Raw genomic sequence first — 19,791 nt, 5'->3', positions numbered from 1 at the left:
TCCTGAAACTGAGCAGTCTGTGTCTCCAGCAGCTAGTGAATGCCACATTCCAGAGAGGGGCCCAGATGCTGCTGAGAAGTTTTTCTCTAGGGAAGCAAGGTCAGAGGCTGAAATGAGTTCAGAGGATGAAATCCCAGGTGGAGAAAATAATGAGCTGATAGATAGGAGACTTGGTTTTCGTAAACTCAAGGCTGCTCAACAGACTTGGCGAAGGTCACAGTGCTTGTTAGAGAAAAAGCCGCTTTCAGGTAGTCAGGGAAGACAGCATGATTTCATGTCTATATTAAAGAGACCAGAGAGATTTTCCAGCAGTCTGGTCAACATTAGATATTGAGGCCACATCTCTTGCCAAATCCTGGTCAAGCCTGCTACGGGAATTCTAGTTTCATATCATCGTTCATGTTTCATGCTACCAAGTTTGAAGGATTGTTCCTGGATTTTTGCATTGGATTTTATGCTGCCTTGTGTATCCTGATTCTTTTGTATTCCTATATTGGATGTCCTGTTGTTCTGGATTTTTGAAACTACTCTTGTACCTTGAATCTTGTGGACTGTTTCTTACATTTAGACTTTGACGTGTTTACTGTTTTGCTGAACTGCTTTTATATACTCTTCAATAAACTACTTTGCTGATTTAATTTGGATTGGAGTGTGGTGGTTAAGTACAGAGATGCTTCCTTCCCTGGCATACCTCAGGTGGTCCATCACTGTATCTATAAAGGAAGAGCTAGCCCCAGGTCAACCACATGCCTATAGTAAGGCCCCAAGCAGGCCATTAGTCCAAATGTGTCCTCTTAGTTGTGTTTTCCAGCAAACAATATACAGTAGAGTCTCACTTATCCAACATAAACGGGCCGGCAGAACGTTGGATAAGTGAATATGTTGGATAATAAGACGGGATTAAGGAAACGCCAATTAAACATCAAATTAGGTTATGATTTTACAAAACATCATGTTATACAACAAATTTGACAGAAAAAGTAGTTCAATACGCAGTAATGCTATGTAGTAATTACTGTATTTACGAATTTAGCACCAAAATATCACGATGTATTGAAAACATTGACTACAAAAATGCGTTGGATAATCTAGAATGTCGGATAAGTGAAACTCTACTGTCTATATTACTATAATGATAAATCATTCATTGAGACACTTATGCTCCATGAATGTACTGTAGACCCCAAGTATAGATTGGGATTTGATTCCAGTATCTCCTTAAATCCTATTATGGACAATGGCATAGTAAAATCATGGCCCTTATATAAAATAACAAAATTGCTTTTTGAATTGGAGGGTGGAATCCATGGATACAGAATCTGTGGATGCAGAAGGCCAACTATATCTGATCCACATTTAAAGGTAAACAGGCTGGCAGCTAGAATTCTATTTTGAATCCGAGATGTCCATAGGTCCCTTTATGCCTGGTTTGGGCAGCTGCCACAAACTGGAGAGTGGCCTTTTAAATGACCCAAAATGATTTATGCCCACAGTTTGCTACCTGCTGCCTCTTATCTCTGTCCATGTTTTTGGACAACCAACTTCCTACTAGTTTCCTTCTTTCTTTCTTTCCTTCCTTCCTTCCTTCCTTCCTTCCTTCCTTCCTTGCCCTGAATATTCTGGTCACTCCCTTCATAACAGATGATGATGCTAGAAATAGAGAATGTCCAGACATTGCTGTTGAACTGCAAATAATAATAATAATAATAATAATAATAATAATAATAATAATAATAATAATAATAATAATAATAATACTTTATTTATATACCACCCTGTCTCCCAGATGGGACTCAGGACAGTTTCCAATCATAAAAACAACACAAACATTACATAGCAAACATAATAACACATTATTAAGCAAAGTAAAAATACAGTTATAGAAATAAATAACACTTACATGACCTGATCAAGGGGACAGGAACTATAAACCCAATATATTAAAATGTATCATTTTAAGTTAGAGAAATCTTGTGCAATATATTCAGGCCCAGAATAACTGCAAATCCCATCACCCATTAACCATTGGCTTAGACTGCCCAGATTTTGTGGGAGTTGTTGTCCAAAAATGTCTGGAGGGCTGTTCCTGGCCTTGACCATCAATATGGAGACCGATGTGTGTTGTGGCCAAGGAGTGGAGAAAAGTTATGAGTTCCCATGCTGTGAGCCAGTAGGTCATAGTGATTTGTTTATATGTGGCCTATATCAGTGTACAGCTCAGATACTGCAAAATTAAATATTCCTGTTAAAATCTAGCCTGGTAGCAGAAGCTTATTACTTAATGACCACAAGAGTGCAGTCAAAATCAGGTGTTGTGAAAGCAGCCATTTATGGGAGTGACCGTTAGATGGCAGGAGTGGCCTTCTCCATCCTTTCTCCAGTCTTCCCATTTTTTTAATTTCCAAGCTGTCTGTTCTTGCAGCTCAATAACAAAATAATGTGTCTGCATCATGCTTGTTGTCTTCTTGTTCCTCTCTAATTGTTTCATTGAGTGTGACGTGATTGGTGGTGAAAAAAAGAAGCTCACTCATGGCTACAGAAAAGAGGATCGAGTTCATCCTAGGTTTCCCCAAACCATACATAGGCATGTACGTGTTCCTAGTGATCTGTATTCGCATAGCTTCTCTCTTCCTGTGCTGTCAGTCGACTGCCTTATAAATAGTCCCTACCTCTGCTGTTAGAAGCGGATGCTCAGCCTTGGCTCGGGATTCAGCACGTGCGGCCAGATTGCAGAGAGGGAGAAAACATCTTCTTCTTCACATACATCCAGAGAAGATGGAGGAAGCTGTTTTGTGCTAATGCAGAGAGAGATCTATGGGTGAGGAGATTGATGCAAAAAACCAGGAATAAAACCATGGCCCTACCATGTGGCAGAGCGAGGCCACTATTTTGAGGGCAAATGCTGCAGGAAAGTCATTGCCCCACAAGATATTCCTCTGGATCCCTTTATTTTCCCATCAGTTGGAGGATCCAGCTAAACACGCACAGTCAATCCTGGGGAGCCATATACTGAACTAAGCATCCTGTCTTGGTTAGAAAAATACTGGCTTTTCTCTTGCTAATCCAGTTAGCTTCTGTGCATCAAATAAGGAGTAGGTATCTCGTGTTCTATGCTGCTCAGAAAGCAAAACATTTTGAACCAGCTTTGGCTGTGTTCTGAGAACCATTTCAGTATAGTCCCAGTATATATAGCTCCAAATTCAAGACATAATGATGGTCCCTCGTAAGTGTTATGCACTAATAATAATAATAATAATAAAACTTTATTTATACCCCGCCACCATCTCCCCAACGGGGACTCGGGGCGGCTTACATGGGGCCATGCCCAAGACAATACAATAAACATATAAGATAGATACCAGTCATAGTTTCTCACAGTATTCAGTCTTTCAAATATATTAACACATATTTTTATTTGTGGAAATTAAGGCAGAAATCATAGATAAAGTGGCTGTCACTGGATCAAGGTGAAATGAGGGGATATTTCTTCTCCTGCATAAAATCGGTTCATACTGACCATATAAATGCAGTCCCAAACTACATTATATAGCAAAATAGACACAGTTTATATGTCTTAGGTTGCTGTGAGTTTTCTGGACTGCATGGCCATGTTTCGGAAGCATTCTCTTCTGACGTTTCACCCACATCTATGGCAGGCATTCTCAGAGGTTATGAAGTTTATTGGAAACTAGGCAAGTGGGGTTTATATATCTGTGGAAGGTCCAGGGTGGGAGAAAGAACTGTTGTCTGTTTGAGGAAAGTGTGAATGTTGCAATTGATCACCTTGATTAACATTGAATAGCCTTGCAACTACAAAGCTTGGCTGCTTCCTTCCTGGGGGAATCCTTTGTTGGGAGGGCATTAACTTGCTCTGATTGTTTCTTGTCTGGAATTTCCCTGTTTTTGAGTGTTCTTTATTTACTGTCCTGGTTTTAGAGTTTTTTAAATCCTGGTAGCCAGATATTGTTCATGTTCATGGCTGCAGTGTCTTTCATGTTCTTGATTTGTGTCTGGGGAATGCTGTGTTTGGTGGTCCCTATGTAGACTTGTCCACAGATGCATAGTATATGGTAGACTCCTGCAGAGGTGAGAGGATCCCTCTTGTCCTTTGCTGAACGTAGCATTTGCTGGATTTTCTTAGTGGGTCTGTAGATAGTTTGTAGGTTGTGTTTCTTCATCAGCCTCCATATGTGGTGACAAAATGAGAGTTCTTTCTCCAACCATGGACATTCCACAGATATACAATCCCCACTTGTCTTGTTTCCAATAAAACAATCTCTGAGGATGTCTGCCACAGATGTGGGTGAAACATTAGAAGATAATGCTTCTGGAACATGGCCATACAGCCCGGAAAACTCACAACAACCCAGTGATTTCGGATCTGAAAGCCTTCAACAACACTTATATGTCTTGTTTCAAAATGAAAAAACCGGGCAGGGATATGTGGGTTTATGTCCAAAAAATAACCAAGATTGTTAAAGGTCTGGAAACCAAAGCCTACGAGGATGGCTCTGGGAGCTGGGTAAGTTTAGTCTGGAAAGTGAGAAATGATATCATAGCTATCTTTAAATATTTGAACAGATGTCATGTAAAAGATGGAGTGAGCTTGTTTTCTGCTGCTCCAGTGACCAGAACATGATGCATGGCGGATTACAATTGCAAGAAATTACAAGATTCCACCAAAAACATTAGGAAGGACTATAGAGGGCTGTTCAATGTGGGAATAGACTGCCTTGGAGTACTGAGTGCCTTTGGAGATCATTAAACAGACATCCACCTTTCAAAGAGCTTGGCTGTATATCCCTGCAAGACACGGTCCCTGTGGACCATTTCTATCTTTATGGATATTATAAAAACAGACAAGAAGCAGCTCACACATTGGCATCCCCTGGTTTCCATGGCCAAGTCGCCTAACCTGTCTGGATTTGTGAAGGAAATAAAATATTCCCCTTCCCCCTTTGGTTAGTGATGTGTTTTTATTTTTTTATTTTTATTTTTTGTGTCAGGAGCAACTTGAGTCGCTTCTGGAGTGGGAGAATTGGCTGTCTGCAAGGACGTTGCCCAGGGGATGCCCAGATATTTTGATGTTTTTACCATCCCTGTGGGAAGCCTCCCACAAGGATGGTAAAAACATCAAAACATCTGGGCATCCCCTGGGCAACGTCCTTGCAGACATGTCCCCACATGGAGCTGGAGCTGATAGAGGGAGCTCATCCGCACTCTCCCTGCAACCCAACCTTCAAGTCACCTAGTCCACTATGCCATCTGGGGGCTCCATATGTGTTTTTATCATTTGATTCTTTTGAAAGGAAATATAATGTCTTTAAGTTATTTGTGAAGAAGCCACAAGTTTAGTTTTTGAGGCAGGTAAGGTGAGATCTGGACTGTATCAACTATATACATGGTTAACATCAGTTTGATTCCAGTGTTTCAGGTACTTCAGATTCTGTCCTAGAAATCTCGAGTGCTAGTTCAAGAGGGTTAGGCTTGTGCTCTTTAACAAGGAATCGTTAAGTATCTCAGCAAATTACAAATCCCAGCATTCTGTAGAATGGAACCAAGGCAGTCAGAACAGGATCAAACTACAGTAGAGTCTCGCTTATCCAACCTTCGCTTATCCAACATTCTGGATTATCCAACACAGCCTGCCTTTTAGTAGTCAATGTTTTTATAGTCAATGTTTTCAATACATTGCAATGTTTTGGTGCTATATTTGTAAATACAGTAATTGCTATATAACATTGCTGCATATTGAACTTCTTTTTCTGTCAAATTTGTTGGATAACATGATGTTTTGGTGCTTAATTTGTAAAATCATAATGTAGTTTGATGTTTAATAGGCTTTTCCTTAATCCCTCCTTATTATCCAACATTTTCGCTTATCCAATGTTCTGCTGGCACGTTTATGTTGGATAAGAGAGACTTTACTGTATATCCAAAGAGTTGTCAAGGACTTTCATGGCCAGAATCACTGGGCTGCTGTGAGTTTTCCGGGCTGTATGGCCATGTTCCTGAAGTATTCTCTCTTGACATTTCGCCCACATCTATGGCAGGCATTCTCAGAGGTTGTGAAGTCTGTTGAAAATGTTGCAATTGATCACCTTGGTTAGCATTTAATGGCCTTGCAGATTCAAAGCAAAGCACTCAAAGAACACCATGTCAGACTACACAGAGAAGCCATTGAAATTCACAAGCATGTGAACAATTTCAACAGAATGCAGGAAATCCTGAAAATTGACAAATCTGGCTACTAGTATTAAAAAACAGTAAAAACAGGACAGTAAATAAAGAACAACATTCAGAAAACAGGGGAATTCTGGGCAAGAAGCAATCAGGGCCAGCTAACACTTCAGGCAAGAAGCAGGCAGGCTTTGAATCTGCAAGGCCATTAAATGCTAATCAAGATGATCAATTGCAACAGTCACACTTGCCTCAAACAAACAAGAGTTCTTTCTTCCAACCTGGATTTTCCACAGATATATCAACCCCACTTGCCTAGTTTCCAACAGATCTCACAACCTCTGAGGATGCCTACCATAGATGTGGGTGAAACGTCAGGAGAGAATGCTTCTGGAACATGGTCATACAGCCCAGAAAACTCACAGCAACCTATAACCAAAGACATAGCCATGCTGGTCCAGAATATCAACATACACGATTTTTCCAGACTAACATGTCTATGTCTTTCAATATCTGTACAATAGTTATAGATGTTTGATCCTATAGACTGAGAAAAAGAAGTTGGCAGCATAAGCTTTAATAACCTACTTCCTTAAAGGGTTGAAGTGCCTAGGAACAGATCTTTATAAGCAGACTGTGTGTATGAGCAGCCATAGAAAAGCAAAGGTTGCGGGAATGACAATGATGTGACAAATTCAGGGGACAAAGGAAGGAGGAACAATGTTGTCTAAAGTCATAAGTATATGAATAGTGAAAGGAGTTGTCTTTAGGGTGCAGAGTCCACTCTTGATTCATTGTCAATGGCTAGATGTCTATCTGTTGGGAGTACTTTGATGTTATGTTCCTGCTTGGCAGAATGGGGTTGGACTGGATGGCCATTGTGGTCTCTTCCAACTCTGTGATTCTACATTTGATTGGCATCTGCAAATCTTCATGGTGTCTGCTGGTGGCACATGGTACTATCACTGTCTTACACCTCTTTTTGTAACCGTCCTATGTTTTCCCAAGGTCTCTTTCATCTCTTTCAAAGCCATAGAAAATCCATTAAGGAAGGAAAGTAAAATAGCTCTACAGTGATCGCTTATTTTAGTTGATTGCTTTTACATTGTTCTTGGAGCTGTCTATCTAGAAGCGGCCCCAATAGCTGTAATGGCTCCTGATATATGCTTTTGGACTGTGTGATTTTAATGTAACTGTTTTAAGTGTTCGGTTTTAATTATGTGATTTTAAATTATATGTTGTTTCATTTCATTTTCATTTTGTACTCGAGGCATCGAATTGTGCCTTTGCTGTGAGTCACCCCGAGTCCTCTTCGGGGTGAGAAGGGTGGGATATAAATGTGGTAAATAAATAAATAATAAATTATTGAAATGTTAATTCTGTGAATCCCCACCTGTGTGCAATGTGAATCCACATTTCAAAATAAACCTCATGTTGGTATGTACCTTCAAGTCAACTGACCTAGGGATTTTCTGGACGAGATTTATTCTAAGGGGGTTTCTTTTGACTTTGAAGCTGAGGTAGTGTACATTGCACAGGGTCAGCAAGTGGATTTCCACAGCTGAATGAGTATTTAAATCCTGGTTCTTGTAGGGTTTTTTGTTGGGAGTCCTAGAGTGCATCTACACTATAGAATAAATGCAATTTGATACCACTTGAACTACCATGGCTCAATACTATGGAGTCCTAGTTTGGTGAGGTACAACTACAACTCCCATAGCATTGAGGTATGGCAGTTAACATGTCGTCAACCACATTAATTTTACAGTGTGGAATCATAGAATCTTAGAGTTGGAAGAGACCTCGTGGGCCATCCAGTCCAACCCCCTGCCAAGAAGCAGGAAAATCGCATTCAAAGCACCCCTGGCAGATGGCCATCCAGACTCTGCTTAAAAGCCTCCAAAGAAGGAGCCTCCATTGCACTTCGGGGCAGAGAGTTCCACTGCTGAACAGCTCTCACAGTTAGGAAGTTCTTCCTAATGTTCAGGTGGAATCTCTTTTCCTGTAGTTTGAAGCCACTGTTCCGCATCCTAGTCTTCAGGTCAGCAGAAAACAAGCTTGCTCCCTCCTCCCTATGACTTCCCCTCACATATTTATACATGGCTATCATGTCTCCTCTCAGCCTTCTCTTCTGCAGGCTAAACATGCCCAGCTCTTTAAGCCAGTCCTCATAGGGCTTGTTCTTCAGAGCCTTTATGATTTTAGTTGTCCTCCTCTGGACACATTCCAGCTTTTCAACATCCTCCTTCAATTGCGGTGCCCAGAATTGGACACAGTGTGATTCCAGGTGTGGTCTGACCAAGGCAGAATAGAGGGGTAGCGTGACTTTCCTGGATCTAGACCACGCATGGGCAAACTTTGGCCCTCTAGGTATTTTGGACTACAACTCCCACCATTCCTAACAGCCAAATGATGACATCCGTCAAAGACTAGATATAAAAGTGATCAGCAAGAAAATGCAAGAAGAAAATCTATGGTGGTACAGCCATGTCATGAGAAGAGAACCAACATCAGTAGCACAAACAGCACTACATGTGGAGATTGCAGGACAACCCCATGGACAGCCAAAGAAAAGATGGATGGACACCATCAATGCGTGCTTCCAACCTGAGACCTAAGAGCCTCCGGTGGCCTAGGGGTTAAAAGCCTCGTAACTTGAAGGTTGGGTTGCTGACCTGAAAGCTGCCAGGTTCGAATCCCACCTGGGGAGAGCATGGATGAGCTCCCTCTATCAGCTCCAGCTCCATGCGGGGACATGAGAGAAGCCCTGTGGAAATGACAGCCACAATGCTAACCCCTCCATTGGGAAAATAGCTTAGAAAAAAGAAGAGTGTGGTGGAGTCTCCTCCTTTGGAGCCAGAGGCTGGATGGCCATCCGTTGAGAGTGATTGGATTGGATGGCCCTTGAGGTCTTTTCCAACTCTATGATTCTATCATTCTGTCTTTTGTTTACTGAGAAGCAAATTCTGCTGAGTTCTATGGGAATGAAAGACAACAAGTAACAGTGCTTGGGATTGCAGCCTGAAACAGCTGGTCCTCTGGACAGCATGTTCCACTCATTTTGCTCTGTGGGCCAAGCAACACATTGCACACAGATGCTTGTATTCAAAACCTAAGATTTGTTTTTAATGTTATTTTAGTTTATTTATGTGGAAGAAAAAATATCTACTTCTTAAGGGAAAACAGCTATGGGGAAGGACTGTTTTCAGCAGCAGCAGCACTTCCCTGGATGCATCTACACTGTAGAAGTAATGCAGTTTGACACCACTTGAACTGCCATGGCTCAGTGTTATAGAATCATGACAGCTGTAGTTTTAAAAGGTCTGTAGCCTTTTCTATCAAAGAGTGCTGGTGCCTCACCAAACTACAACTCCCTGGATTCCATAACATTGTAGCAGGGCAGTTAAAGTGGTGTCAAACTGTATTAATTATACAGTGGCGAAACCTCCATACCTCACAACCTCTGAGGATGCATGCCATAGATGTGGGCGAAACTTCAGGAAAGAATACTTCTGGAACATGGCCATACAGCCTGGAAAACAACCCTGTGATCCCGGCCATGAAAGCCTTTGACAACACATCTTTATTTACTGTCCTGATTTTAGAGTTTTTTAACATTTCAAATTGGTGGTGTACTTTTAAATATGCATCATTTCATGACACAGTAATTCAGTTTTACTAGCAAACCAGAGGTTAAGCCAACCCCCTATAAGTGTGATGGACACCTACATAAATTGTAATAATGAAATGTTTTGGGGCATAGTGCATCTCATGAAAGCTTTCTTTTACATTTCTTTTACAATATATGATTTATTGCTTATTTCACATAGACTCAGAGGTTTCCGTGACACAACCACACATTGCAGCTGCCACATTAAAGCATCAAAACACACAGTTTGGAAAAGAAGGTTCGAAAAATCTCTCAGCCATGAGTGACCTTGAGAAAGTCATACATTTTTAGATCAAGAAATTCCCATGGCAGGATTGCTTTAGAGTCAGAAACACAACTCTTCATTTCTTCACTATTGGTATTTGAGACATGTTTTTTAAAAAATTGAATTCTGTCTTTACATATCAGCCTGCCAGACCTTGAGATCCTTAGGAGAGGCCCTTTTCTCAATCCATCTACAATGTAGAATTAATGCAGTTTGACACTACTTCTAGTGCCGTGGCTCAATGGTGTGGAATCCTGGTCATTGTAATTAGTTTAGGCAGCAGCATTCTTTGGTAGAAAAGACTATGGACCTTGAAAACTTCAAATTGCATTATTTCAAAGCATTGACTCATGGCAGGTCAAGTGGTGTCAAACTTCCAACTTCCATCTGCCAGTGTTTTCAGTTGGATCATGATGAGTATGTGTACCAAATTTGGTCCAGGTCCATCATCGGTGGGATTTACGCAGCTGTCTTAATGTGGCTCGACTACAACTCCTGTCATCCCCTATTAGCCCCTCAGCCAACCCTGCCAGTATTTTAGGTTGAATCATGATCGTTATGTGTCTCCCTGAAAGGACTTGGGGCGGCTCACAGAAGCACTCCGAAGTGCAGTACACATAAAATACACAATACATAAGCATATAAAATGATGGCAATAGATATTTACACAACAGTTTTACATAAAACATCACATAAGCCCATATAAATAAGATGAAAAGTTCCATAAAATGCAGCAGTGCATGCGGATATAAAATAGGCCGTATTCAAGTATGTTCAGGAGTACATCCTGAAACATACATACATACATACATATTTTCACTTTTTAATCTATGTATATAGATTTTGTGTGTGTGTGTCAGGAGTGACTTGAGAAACTGCAAATTGCTTCTGGTGTGAGAGAATTGGCTGTCTGCAAGGACGTTGCCCAGGGGATGCCCGGATGTTTGATGTTTTCGCTTCCTGTGAGAGGCTTTTCTCATGTCCCTACATAAGGAGCTAGAGCTGACAGACGGGAGCTCACCCCACTCCCCAGATTTGAACTGCCAACCTTTCAGTCAGCAGTCCTGCTGGCACAAGGGTTTAATCCACTGCGCCACCGGGGGCTCCCGTATATAGATTAAAGGACAGAAAGTTAAAAAAGAACAATGTGATTCACCATTTAAAGACCATCAGACAATTCTGAAAACCTTGTCACATTGGAAAAATCTTCACTTGCTGACAGAAGGAGAGCAAGGAGAGGTGCATCCGAATCTCCCCAAAGCCCCGGAGCAGCCTGCAATGAACCAGAAACATGAAATGTGGAGAAAGGGTTAAGCATTGCTTTTCTGCTGAAATTCTGTGCTTGCCCCCCACCCCCTTGTGCTATGAAAATAGCAAGGAGTCTATCAGTATGAAGGCTGGGTTGATAATAACATATTACTAATACGCCGCAAAATTAAGGGGGGAATGACTCATGTAAGTGTGTGAACTAGTACTTTCAATCTAGAGCATATTTGCCATCCTTTCCGGGATAGAATTCTTTTTAAAGGCTTTAAACGTCTTTTGAGAAATGGAGCACAGCTGAACGCATGCGTGTTTTGTCCAAGATGTATTTTGGTTCTTTAGTAGATATGAATAGGTAACAAGAATATCATCGACTGTGTCGTCCTTCTGGATTGGCGCACTGGGATGAGGCTTAGGGCCCTTACACACAGACATATAACCGGAATATCAAGGCAGAAAACCCCACATCATCTGCTTTGAACTGGAATATATGGCAATGTGGACTCAGATATCTCAGTTCAAAGCAGATATTGTGGGATTTTCTGCCTTGATATTCTGGGTTATAGGGCTATGTGGAAGGGCTCTTAGAGACACGGTTGTAGAGGCTCTGTCCCTTTTTGAAGGGCTGGTTTCAGAGAATACCGTATATACTGGAAGATAAGCTTAGTTTTTCAGCCTTTATTTATGAGCTGAAAAAGCCTCTCCTGGCTTATAATCGGGTCAACGTCAAGGTCCGCAAGGGAGCCTGCAGGCTATTGTTTGCAATATGTGATCTATTTCTCTCTTCTCCTCCTTTATCAGTGTGTTTACTTTTACAAAGCCTCCCTTGCTCTTAATCAAGGGAATATTTTGAAAAGAGAGACACCCTTGCAAGTCAGGAAGAAGAAAAATATATATTCATTAATCTTATGAAAGCATTTTCCCCTGACATATTTGTTAAAGTCTCCTACAGATATATAGGCATTGACCCCTTGCAAGCTTTTGCAATCTCTATCTACCTTTATATGTGTATCTATCTATATACCAGTATGCCTGGTAACACTAATGGAGTTGATAGAAACAAACAGTTTGAATGCAGAGAAGACCATGGACTGATCTCTGGGAATAAGAGATCCACCTGTGCTAGACAGGCTCCCACCCCACTTGAAGACAAAGGTCCATAATTTGGAGGTATTCTGAGTTCAACCCTGAGCCCGGAGCCTCAGGTTCAGCCATGACTAGGAATGCATTTGCTGGTTAAGGATTTGTTGTTGTTGTTTATTCGTTCAGTCGCTTCTGATTCTTCATGACCTCTTGCACTATCCCACGCTAGAGCTCCCTGTCGGCCGTCGCCAGCCCCATCTCCTCCAAGGTCAAGCCAGTCACTTCAAGGATACTATTCATCCATCTTGCCCTTGATCAGCCCCTCTTTCTTTTTCCTTCCATTTTCCCCAGCATGGTTGAAGGTGGTGTGCCAACTGATCTGGCCACAGTAATGTATGCTTTGGTCACATTCCATTTGGGCTCCTGCAGTACACTCTATGTAGGGCTGCCTTTGAAAAGTGCTCAGATGTTCTGGTTGACCAAAAGACCTTCAGTCAAATTGATTCTTAGGGACGGCTAGAAGGAGCCTAAATAAAGGCACCTGATCCCATCTGTTCTTGGAAGCTAAGCAGGGTCATCCCAGTGAATGAATAGGAGACTGCAAAAAATACCAGCCTCTGTTGCAGAGGACAGAACTGACAAAATTATGTCTATAGCTAAAGCTAAGATCTATGTTGTTTAAAGGACTGTATCTTGTTAATGTGGGATTTGTGTATTGGTAGTGTTTAAATGAAATTTGTGTCTTGCCTGTATTGCATACTGATTGCATCATCCAGAGTGTACTATAGTCTGTAAAGAGTTAATTACTAAGAAGCTGTGATGTCCTTGATGTGTGGCTGGAACTGGGGAGTGTCCAGACACAAGTGTTTGTGCATTGCTGATTGCATCAGTTCAGTTCTGTTCTGAGTCGAGTGCTGTCTGCTGAGAAGTCAAGTCCTGTGTCCATTGTCTTCAAGTCTGTTTGTCTTTATTACTGCTTTCAGTAAAAATTGTATATAGTTTTACCATCGTCTCTGATGTCTCTTCGTGCTGCGTTCCTCTGACTCCATCCAACTGCTGCTGTGCTGCGTAAATTACTCTGACATATCTCCCCATACAGAGCTAATGTGGTGATGCACTACAATTCTGGAGACCAGGTTTCAAATCCCCGTTCGGCCATGGAAACCCATAGTGACCTTAGTCAAGTCACACTTTCTGCCTCAAAGGAAGGCAGTGGCAAACCCTACCTAAACAAATCTCACTAAGGAAACCCAGGGTCTTTCCACACAGCCATATAAGCCAGAATATCAAGTCAGAAAATCCCACAATATCTGCTTTGAACTGTGTTATTTGAGTCCACACTGCCATATATTCCAGTTCAAAGCAGATAATATAGGATTTTATTTAGCTGTGTGGAAGCCCTGTGATAATGTTGCTTTAGAGTTGCCATGAGTCAGAAACAACTTGAAGGCATTAAACTATATGATTCCCACCCTTGCCTTCTGCAGGTTCCCCCCAAACCAAAAGTAAAAAATGACCCCTAGTTGTTGTTTTGCAATTCACAATCAATTGTGTTTTGAAACCAATTTATCTAAACTATGGAAAAATTCAAGGAATGTTTCTGATAACTCAGGTGTTTTCTCTTGTGGGCAGGATAATAACAATTGCTAGGATACTGATGTGCTTAAATCCATTTGGAGCTCTGTTGACTTCTTCCTTTGGGAAAAAAAAACACTTTCAATACAATCTGAATGTGAGGAATATATGGAGTGGAAAATCTTCCATTCATAAACCTTCTGAATGGAAGAACAGACACCCAGTAACATTTCTTTAAAAATTATAATTTTAGATTAAATATTCCAGAACCTCTCCCCCCTATCGTAATGAACATATCTATTTGAGGATCAAAATTATTGGAGTCAGAATAAGTGCCTTGAACCCCCTTGAGGGAGGAAAAGGTAGAAAACCAGGAGAAATATGGGTCTCATACTAGATTTTTTCTATTTTTAAGATTTTTTTACCAGCTATCAATTGTTGTTGTTTATTGTTTTAATATGTTTTGGAATTAACAGGTAAGGAAGTGGGAAGTTTTAATTTTTAAGAAAGAAACTGTCTCTTTCCAGCAGGAGCAGACAGGGTTTTCCTACAGTAAATAACATCTCCTTGAGCCGCAAGTCAGAGCCACCCTGAGTCCCCTTGGGGAGATAGGGCAGGTTATAAATAAAGTATTATTACTATTATTATTATTCTTTTATTTAAAATACTGTTTTAAAAATAACAACTCAAGATGTGATTGAATGTTACCCAGGTTAGAAGCAGGGCTGTGTGCATCTTGTCCTTTTGTACTCTCTCTGTGTAAGCACAAAATGTGTTTTTGGCCACACGTGTTACTCTGGGCAGCTTTCTAGCTCTCACACTGTGGAAACATACTCTCCAACTGTCTGATGTGGCAGGGACAATCTCAGTCTTCTGTCCCACTTTTTGGCCACTTTCAAAATCTCCCACTTTCTCTCTTTTCCTCCCACTTTCCCCCTTTACCCTCAGCTTACTTTACTTTCTGCAAACTGAGCTCAATGTCCAGAAATAGCTTGTACTCAGACAGGGGAAGAGAGAGGTGGGACAAAGGCAAAAGCAAACTGCCACAGCTTTCTCCTAGCTTTGTATTCTTGCTCATTGGTAACTTTTCTTGCTCATTAGTAATGTTTACCATTCACTAATGAGCCACGGTGGTGCAATGGGTTGTGCCGGCTGGACTGCCTACCTGAAGGTTGCTGGTTTAAATCCGTGAGATAGGGTGAGCTCCTGTCTGTCAGCTCTAGCTTGTGGGGACATGAGAGAAGCCTTCCAGCAGAATGGTAACACATCTGGGCATCCCCTGGGCAACGTCTCTGTAGACAGCCAATTCTCTCACACCATAAGCGACTTGTAGTATGTTCTCAAGTCGCTTCTGACACAATTTAAAAAAACTTTGATGCCATTTTGTTGTTGCTTTGCTACTCACATTCTGGTTTCATCTGTGAACTGTTGGAGGGTAGACCACTGATTCTTTTAGCTTAGTAGGCAAGTGTCAAACTAAAGGCTCAGGGGCCGAATGCAGTCATTTTATGTGGCCTCAAGATGTTGGGCTCCAACTCCTGTATTCCTCATTATGAGACATCATGACTGCAGCTGATGGGAGTTGTGATACAGTAACATCTGGAAGGCTGCAGGTTGTTCTGTTTAGTCAGGATAGTGGAGCTTACTGGGAGGGATAGCTAACACTCCAGAAGACAGGAGCAGAATTCAAAATGATCTTGACAGACTAGAGAGATGGGCCGAAACTAACAAAATGAAGTTCAACAGGGACAAATGCAAGATACTTCACTTCGGCAGAAAAAATGGAAATCAAAGATACAGAATGGGGGACGCCTGGCTTGACAGCAGTGTGTGCGAAAAAGACCTTGGAGTCCTTGTGGACAACAAGTTAAACATGAGCCAACAATGTGATGTGGCAGCTAAAAAAGCCAATGGGATTCTGGCCTGCATCAATAGGGGAATAGCATCTAGATCCAGGGAAGTCATGCTCCCCCTCTATTCTGCCTTGGTCAGACCACACCTGGAATACTGTGTCCAATTCTGGGCACCGCAGTTGAAGGGAGATGTTGACAAGCTGGAAAGCGTCCAGAGGAGGGCGACTAAAATGATCAAGGGTCTGGAGAACAAGCCCTATGAGGAGCGGCTTAAAGAGCTGGGCATGTTTAGCCTGCAGAAGAGAAGGCTGAGGGGAGACATGATAGCCATGTACAAATACGTGAAGGGAAGTCATAGGGAGGAGGGAGCAAGCTTGTTTTCTGCGGCCCTGCAGACGAGGACGTGGAACAATGGCTTCAAACTACAGGAAAGGAGATTCCACCTGAACATCAGGAAGAACTTCCTCACTGTGAGAGCTGTTCGGCAGTGGAACTCTCTCCCCCGGGCCGTGGTGGAGGCTCCTTCTTTGGAGGCTTTTAAGCAGAGGCTGGATGGCCATCTGTCGGGGGTGCTTTGAATGCGATTTCCTGCTTCTTAGCAGGGGGTTGGACTGGATGGCCCATGAGGTCTCTTCCAATTCTACTATTCTATGATTCTATGAATTCAGATACACGGCTTGCAGATATGATATCTGCAAAATGGCATTTGACCCTCTCCCAATCTCAGAGCCACAAGTGCTGTCTGGTTGCGATTCCCATTATCCCTAGTTCGCATGGTGGATAATCAAAAGAGTTGTCATTCAATAACATCTGGGGATCCAAATTGGGTCAAAACTAAAGGGCACCAGCAATCTCTCTGTAAAAAATTATAGTTTGCCCACTGTAAGCATGGATACTCCATCCATGGATTCAACGGTCCTTTGAAGGCAACTATAAGGCTGATGCAACCCTCGATGAAAAGGAGTTTGACATCTCTGGTTTAGTATGTCTTCCTTGAATTGACAGTGAACACTGCACAAGATCTCAAAGCAAAAGGAGGTCTTTCCTAGTCCCATTCTTTGAGGTTTAAACTGGATATATGACAGTGATTAAACCTATTCTGTATTATGGGTCTTTGGGTGCTAGCAGCAAGACAATAAATTATGCTGATTTTGTCCATGTACACAAAATATGCTTTATTTGGGTTGTTGTGTGTTTTCTGGGTTGTATGGCTATGTTCCAGAAGTATTCTCTCCTGATGTTTCACCCACATCTATGGCAGGCATCCTCAGAGGTTATGAGGATGTCTGCCATAGATGTGGGTGAAATGTCAGGAGAGAATACTTCTGGAACATAGCCATACAACCCGGAAAACACACAACAACCTTGTGATTCCGGCCATGAAAGCCTTCGACAACACATGCTTTATTTGCATTTTTTGAGGACATATTGAGGTTTCCTGTGCACAATGCATGAAATGTAGGTTATGGAGATAATTTTGTTATAGTTTTCAAACAGCATATCACGCTTAGAGCAGACAATGAGGTATAGACAGACATTATTGAACTGCAGTATCATTAGATCTGTAAAGACAACCTTCTCTTCTTGTCCTCAGATGCCACTTCTCCTAGTACTGAGTTTGCTGGCAATAACACAGCCAGGGTATGGAGCGCTTCACCTGAACATTACAGAAGGTAAGGTTTCTTTTATCTTTTCTGCTTCTGTGTGCCTGCCCCTTAGAGCAAGCCTTGGTAACCGTTGGGCCTCCAGATGTTATAATTTATTTCTCCCATAATCCTTGAACAATGTCTGGAACAATTTCCTTGAACAATCTCATATGGAGCCCTGAAAGTCACAAAAGCAGCCCTAGAAGCTTCACACAGCCCATGGGTCATACTTTGCCCATCCCTTCCCTAAATTATCAAGTTTGCAAAGTCCCATTGGTGTTCTCATTCAAGAAAGCATTACTGCTGTATTTATTTATTTTTTTGGAATGGGACATATTTAGAGGCACCTTTGTACCTTCCTGAACACACCTAGGACCTTATCACATACACTTACACACCATCTCTGATGCTCTTTGCCTACTGGTGCCTATGGGTCCTATAACATGACTCAAGGTGTACTTTTTGTGAAACGAGAGTACTTTTTGTAAAACAGTAAAAATGACATAATTCATCTGTAATTTCTCTGCACACGCTCATCCTCTGTACCAGGGAAGGTCTTTGGGGGCATGTTTTGGAAGTGGATTTTTCATGTCACTCAATTCCCCAGTGGCAGTCAGAGAAATACCATAAGTAAAGCCATAAATGTTTTCTACTTTCCCATTACTGTTTCCTTTTGTATTTTTATTTATTTTAAATTTTGGAACTGCGAAGCTCCATAGGAACAAAAATATGTTTTTATGTTTCTCCATTGCAATAGAGGTCATGAACTTATGTGAAAACTACCTTACTTCAAGAACAACTCCCCCCAAATTTTTTAAAGTAAGGTAGTTTTATTTTTCTTGTTTCACAAGCGACTTGAGAACATACTGCAAGTCGGTTCTGGTGTGAGAGAATTGGCTGTCTACAGAGACGTTGCCCAGGGGATGCCTGGATATGTTACCATCCTGCTGGGAGGCTTCTCTCATGTCTCCACAAGCTAGAGCTGACAGACAGGAGCTCACCCTGTCTTGCTGATTTGAACCAGCAATCTTCAGGTCAGCAACCCAACCTTCAGATCAGCAGTCCAGCCGGCACACGGGTTTAACCCATTGCACGACCACTTTGCTACAACACCGTGGTAGTGATGTAGGAGAACATGGCATGGACTGGGAGGAGTTATCTCTCAGTTGTGCAATAAGTCTGGTGCACATTATTTTATTAGACAGAGAAAGGAGGGAAGCATGTGAGATGGGGTTAGTAGATATCCAATACTCATCTAGCATACCTAAATGATGGGTTGCCTACTTTAAAATGAATTTGTCAGATTTCAGAAGCAAAGCAGGGTTGGGCTTGGTTGGTAACTAGATGGGAAACTACTAGGAAATACCAAGGATCTCCAGGTTGGGTTAAGAGTAAAATCGTGCTTGAAATCCAGGAGAACCACTGCTACGAGTCTGAGCTGTCAAATTGGGCTAAATGGACCAATGGCCTGACTTTGTATAAGGCATCATGCTATGATGCTAGGGTTTTTGGCAACATCTGAGGTACTAACTTGTAGCTTGTTTAGACTCGTTTAAATCTTCCATTGTTTTACTCAGTTTGGTGCAGCACACACACACACATACCCTGAACACAAATGCGGCACTAAAGCAAGCTTTGGCTGCTTTACTCCAATCTGAGGCTGTTTCCTCTGAAATGACTGCCATTTTGACATTCCCACATTTCCCCCAGAGAGTCTTGTTCTGGAGCATTGCAGATAATATTAAAAAGGCAACTTCTACTTACCCGTCGTTATTCCCCTAGAGATTTGAATCAATTGGTTGTTGGGGCAGCAGTGGTTGTGGGGGTTCAGCTCAACTGCTGCTCGACCTTCAGAAGTGCCTTATCTCTCCTTTCCTCAAATTCCTGCTTGAGGGAAGATAAGTCTCAGTTGTTATGAATTGTGCCAGCCACATAATGCCTTCAGAAGCTATTTTGATCCTTTGGTCCTCCCAATATTGCAATTTTTAAGATCCCTCAAAATATACCCTGCAAAGTTGATTTTGAAAGTAACTAGAGAACATTTCTCAAATGAAATTGCTTTGGAAATATAACAGAAGGTGCATCTCCATGGTAGAATTAGTGCAGTTTGACACCTCTTTTACTGCCAGGCCTCAGTGTAGAAAATCATGGGAGGTGTAATTTGATAAGATCATTCACCTTCTCTGCCAAAGAGTGCTTGTGACTGACCAAACTATGAATCCCAGTATTCCAGAGCAGGGTCGGGCTGTGGCGCAG

The 19,791-nt window shown here is 41.8% G+C and overlaps 1 protein-coding gene across 1 annotated transcript in view; it reads left to right on the top strand.

Annotated features, from left to right (window-relative positions):
- Positions 1 to 19,791, top strand: part of gabbr1 (gamma-aminobutyric acid type B receptor subunit 1) — a 317,954-nt gene that overhangs the window by 143,085 nt on the left and 155,078 nt on the right. Inside the window, exon 3 of the mRNA XM_016991794.2 lies at positions 17,484 to 17,562. Coding sequence (XP_016847283.1) covers positions 17,484 to 17,562 — 79 coding nt within the window. The remainder of the gene's footprint in view (positions 1 to 17,483; positions 17,563 to 19,791) is intronic.

This window comes from Anolis carolinensis, chromosome 2 (genome assembly GCF_035594765.1).
Source record: "Anolis carolinensis isolate JA03-04 chromosome 2, rAnoCar3.1.pri, whole genome shotgun sequence".
In the NCBI taxonomy this organism is placed as follows: Eukaryota; Metazoa; Chordata; class Lepidosauria; order Squamata; family Dactyloidae; genus Anolis; species Anolis carolinensis.
Note: the sequence above shows the minus strand (reverse complement) of the source record. Positions and strands in the feature narration are given on the sequence as shown.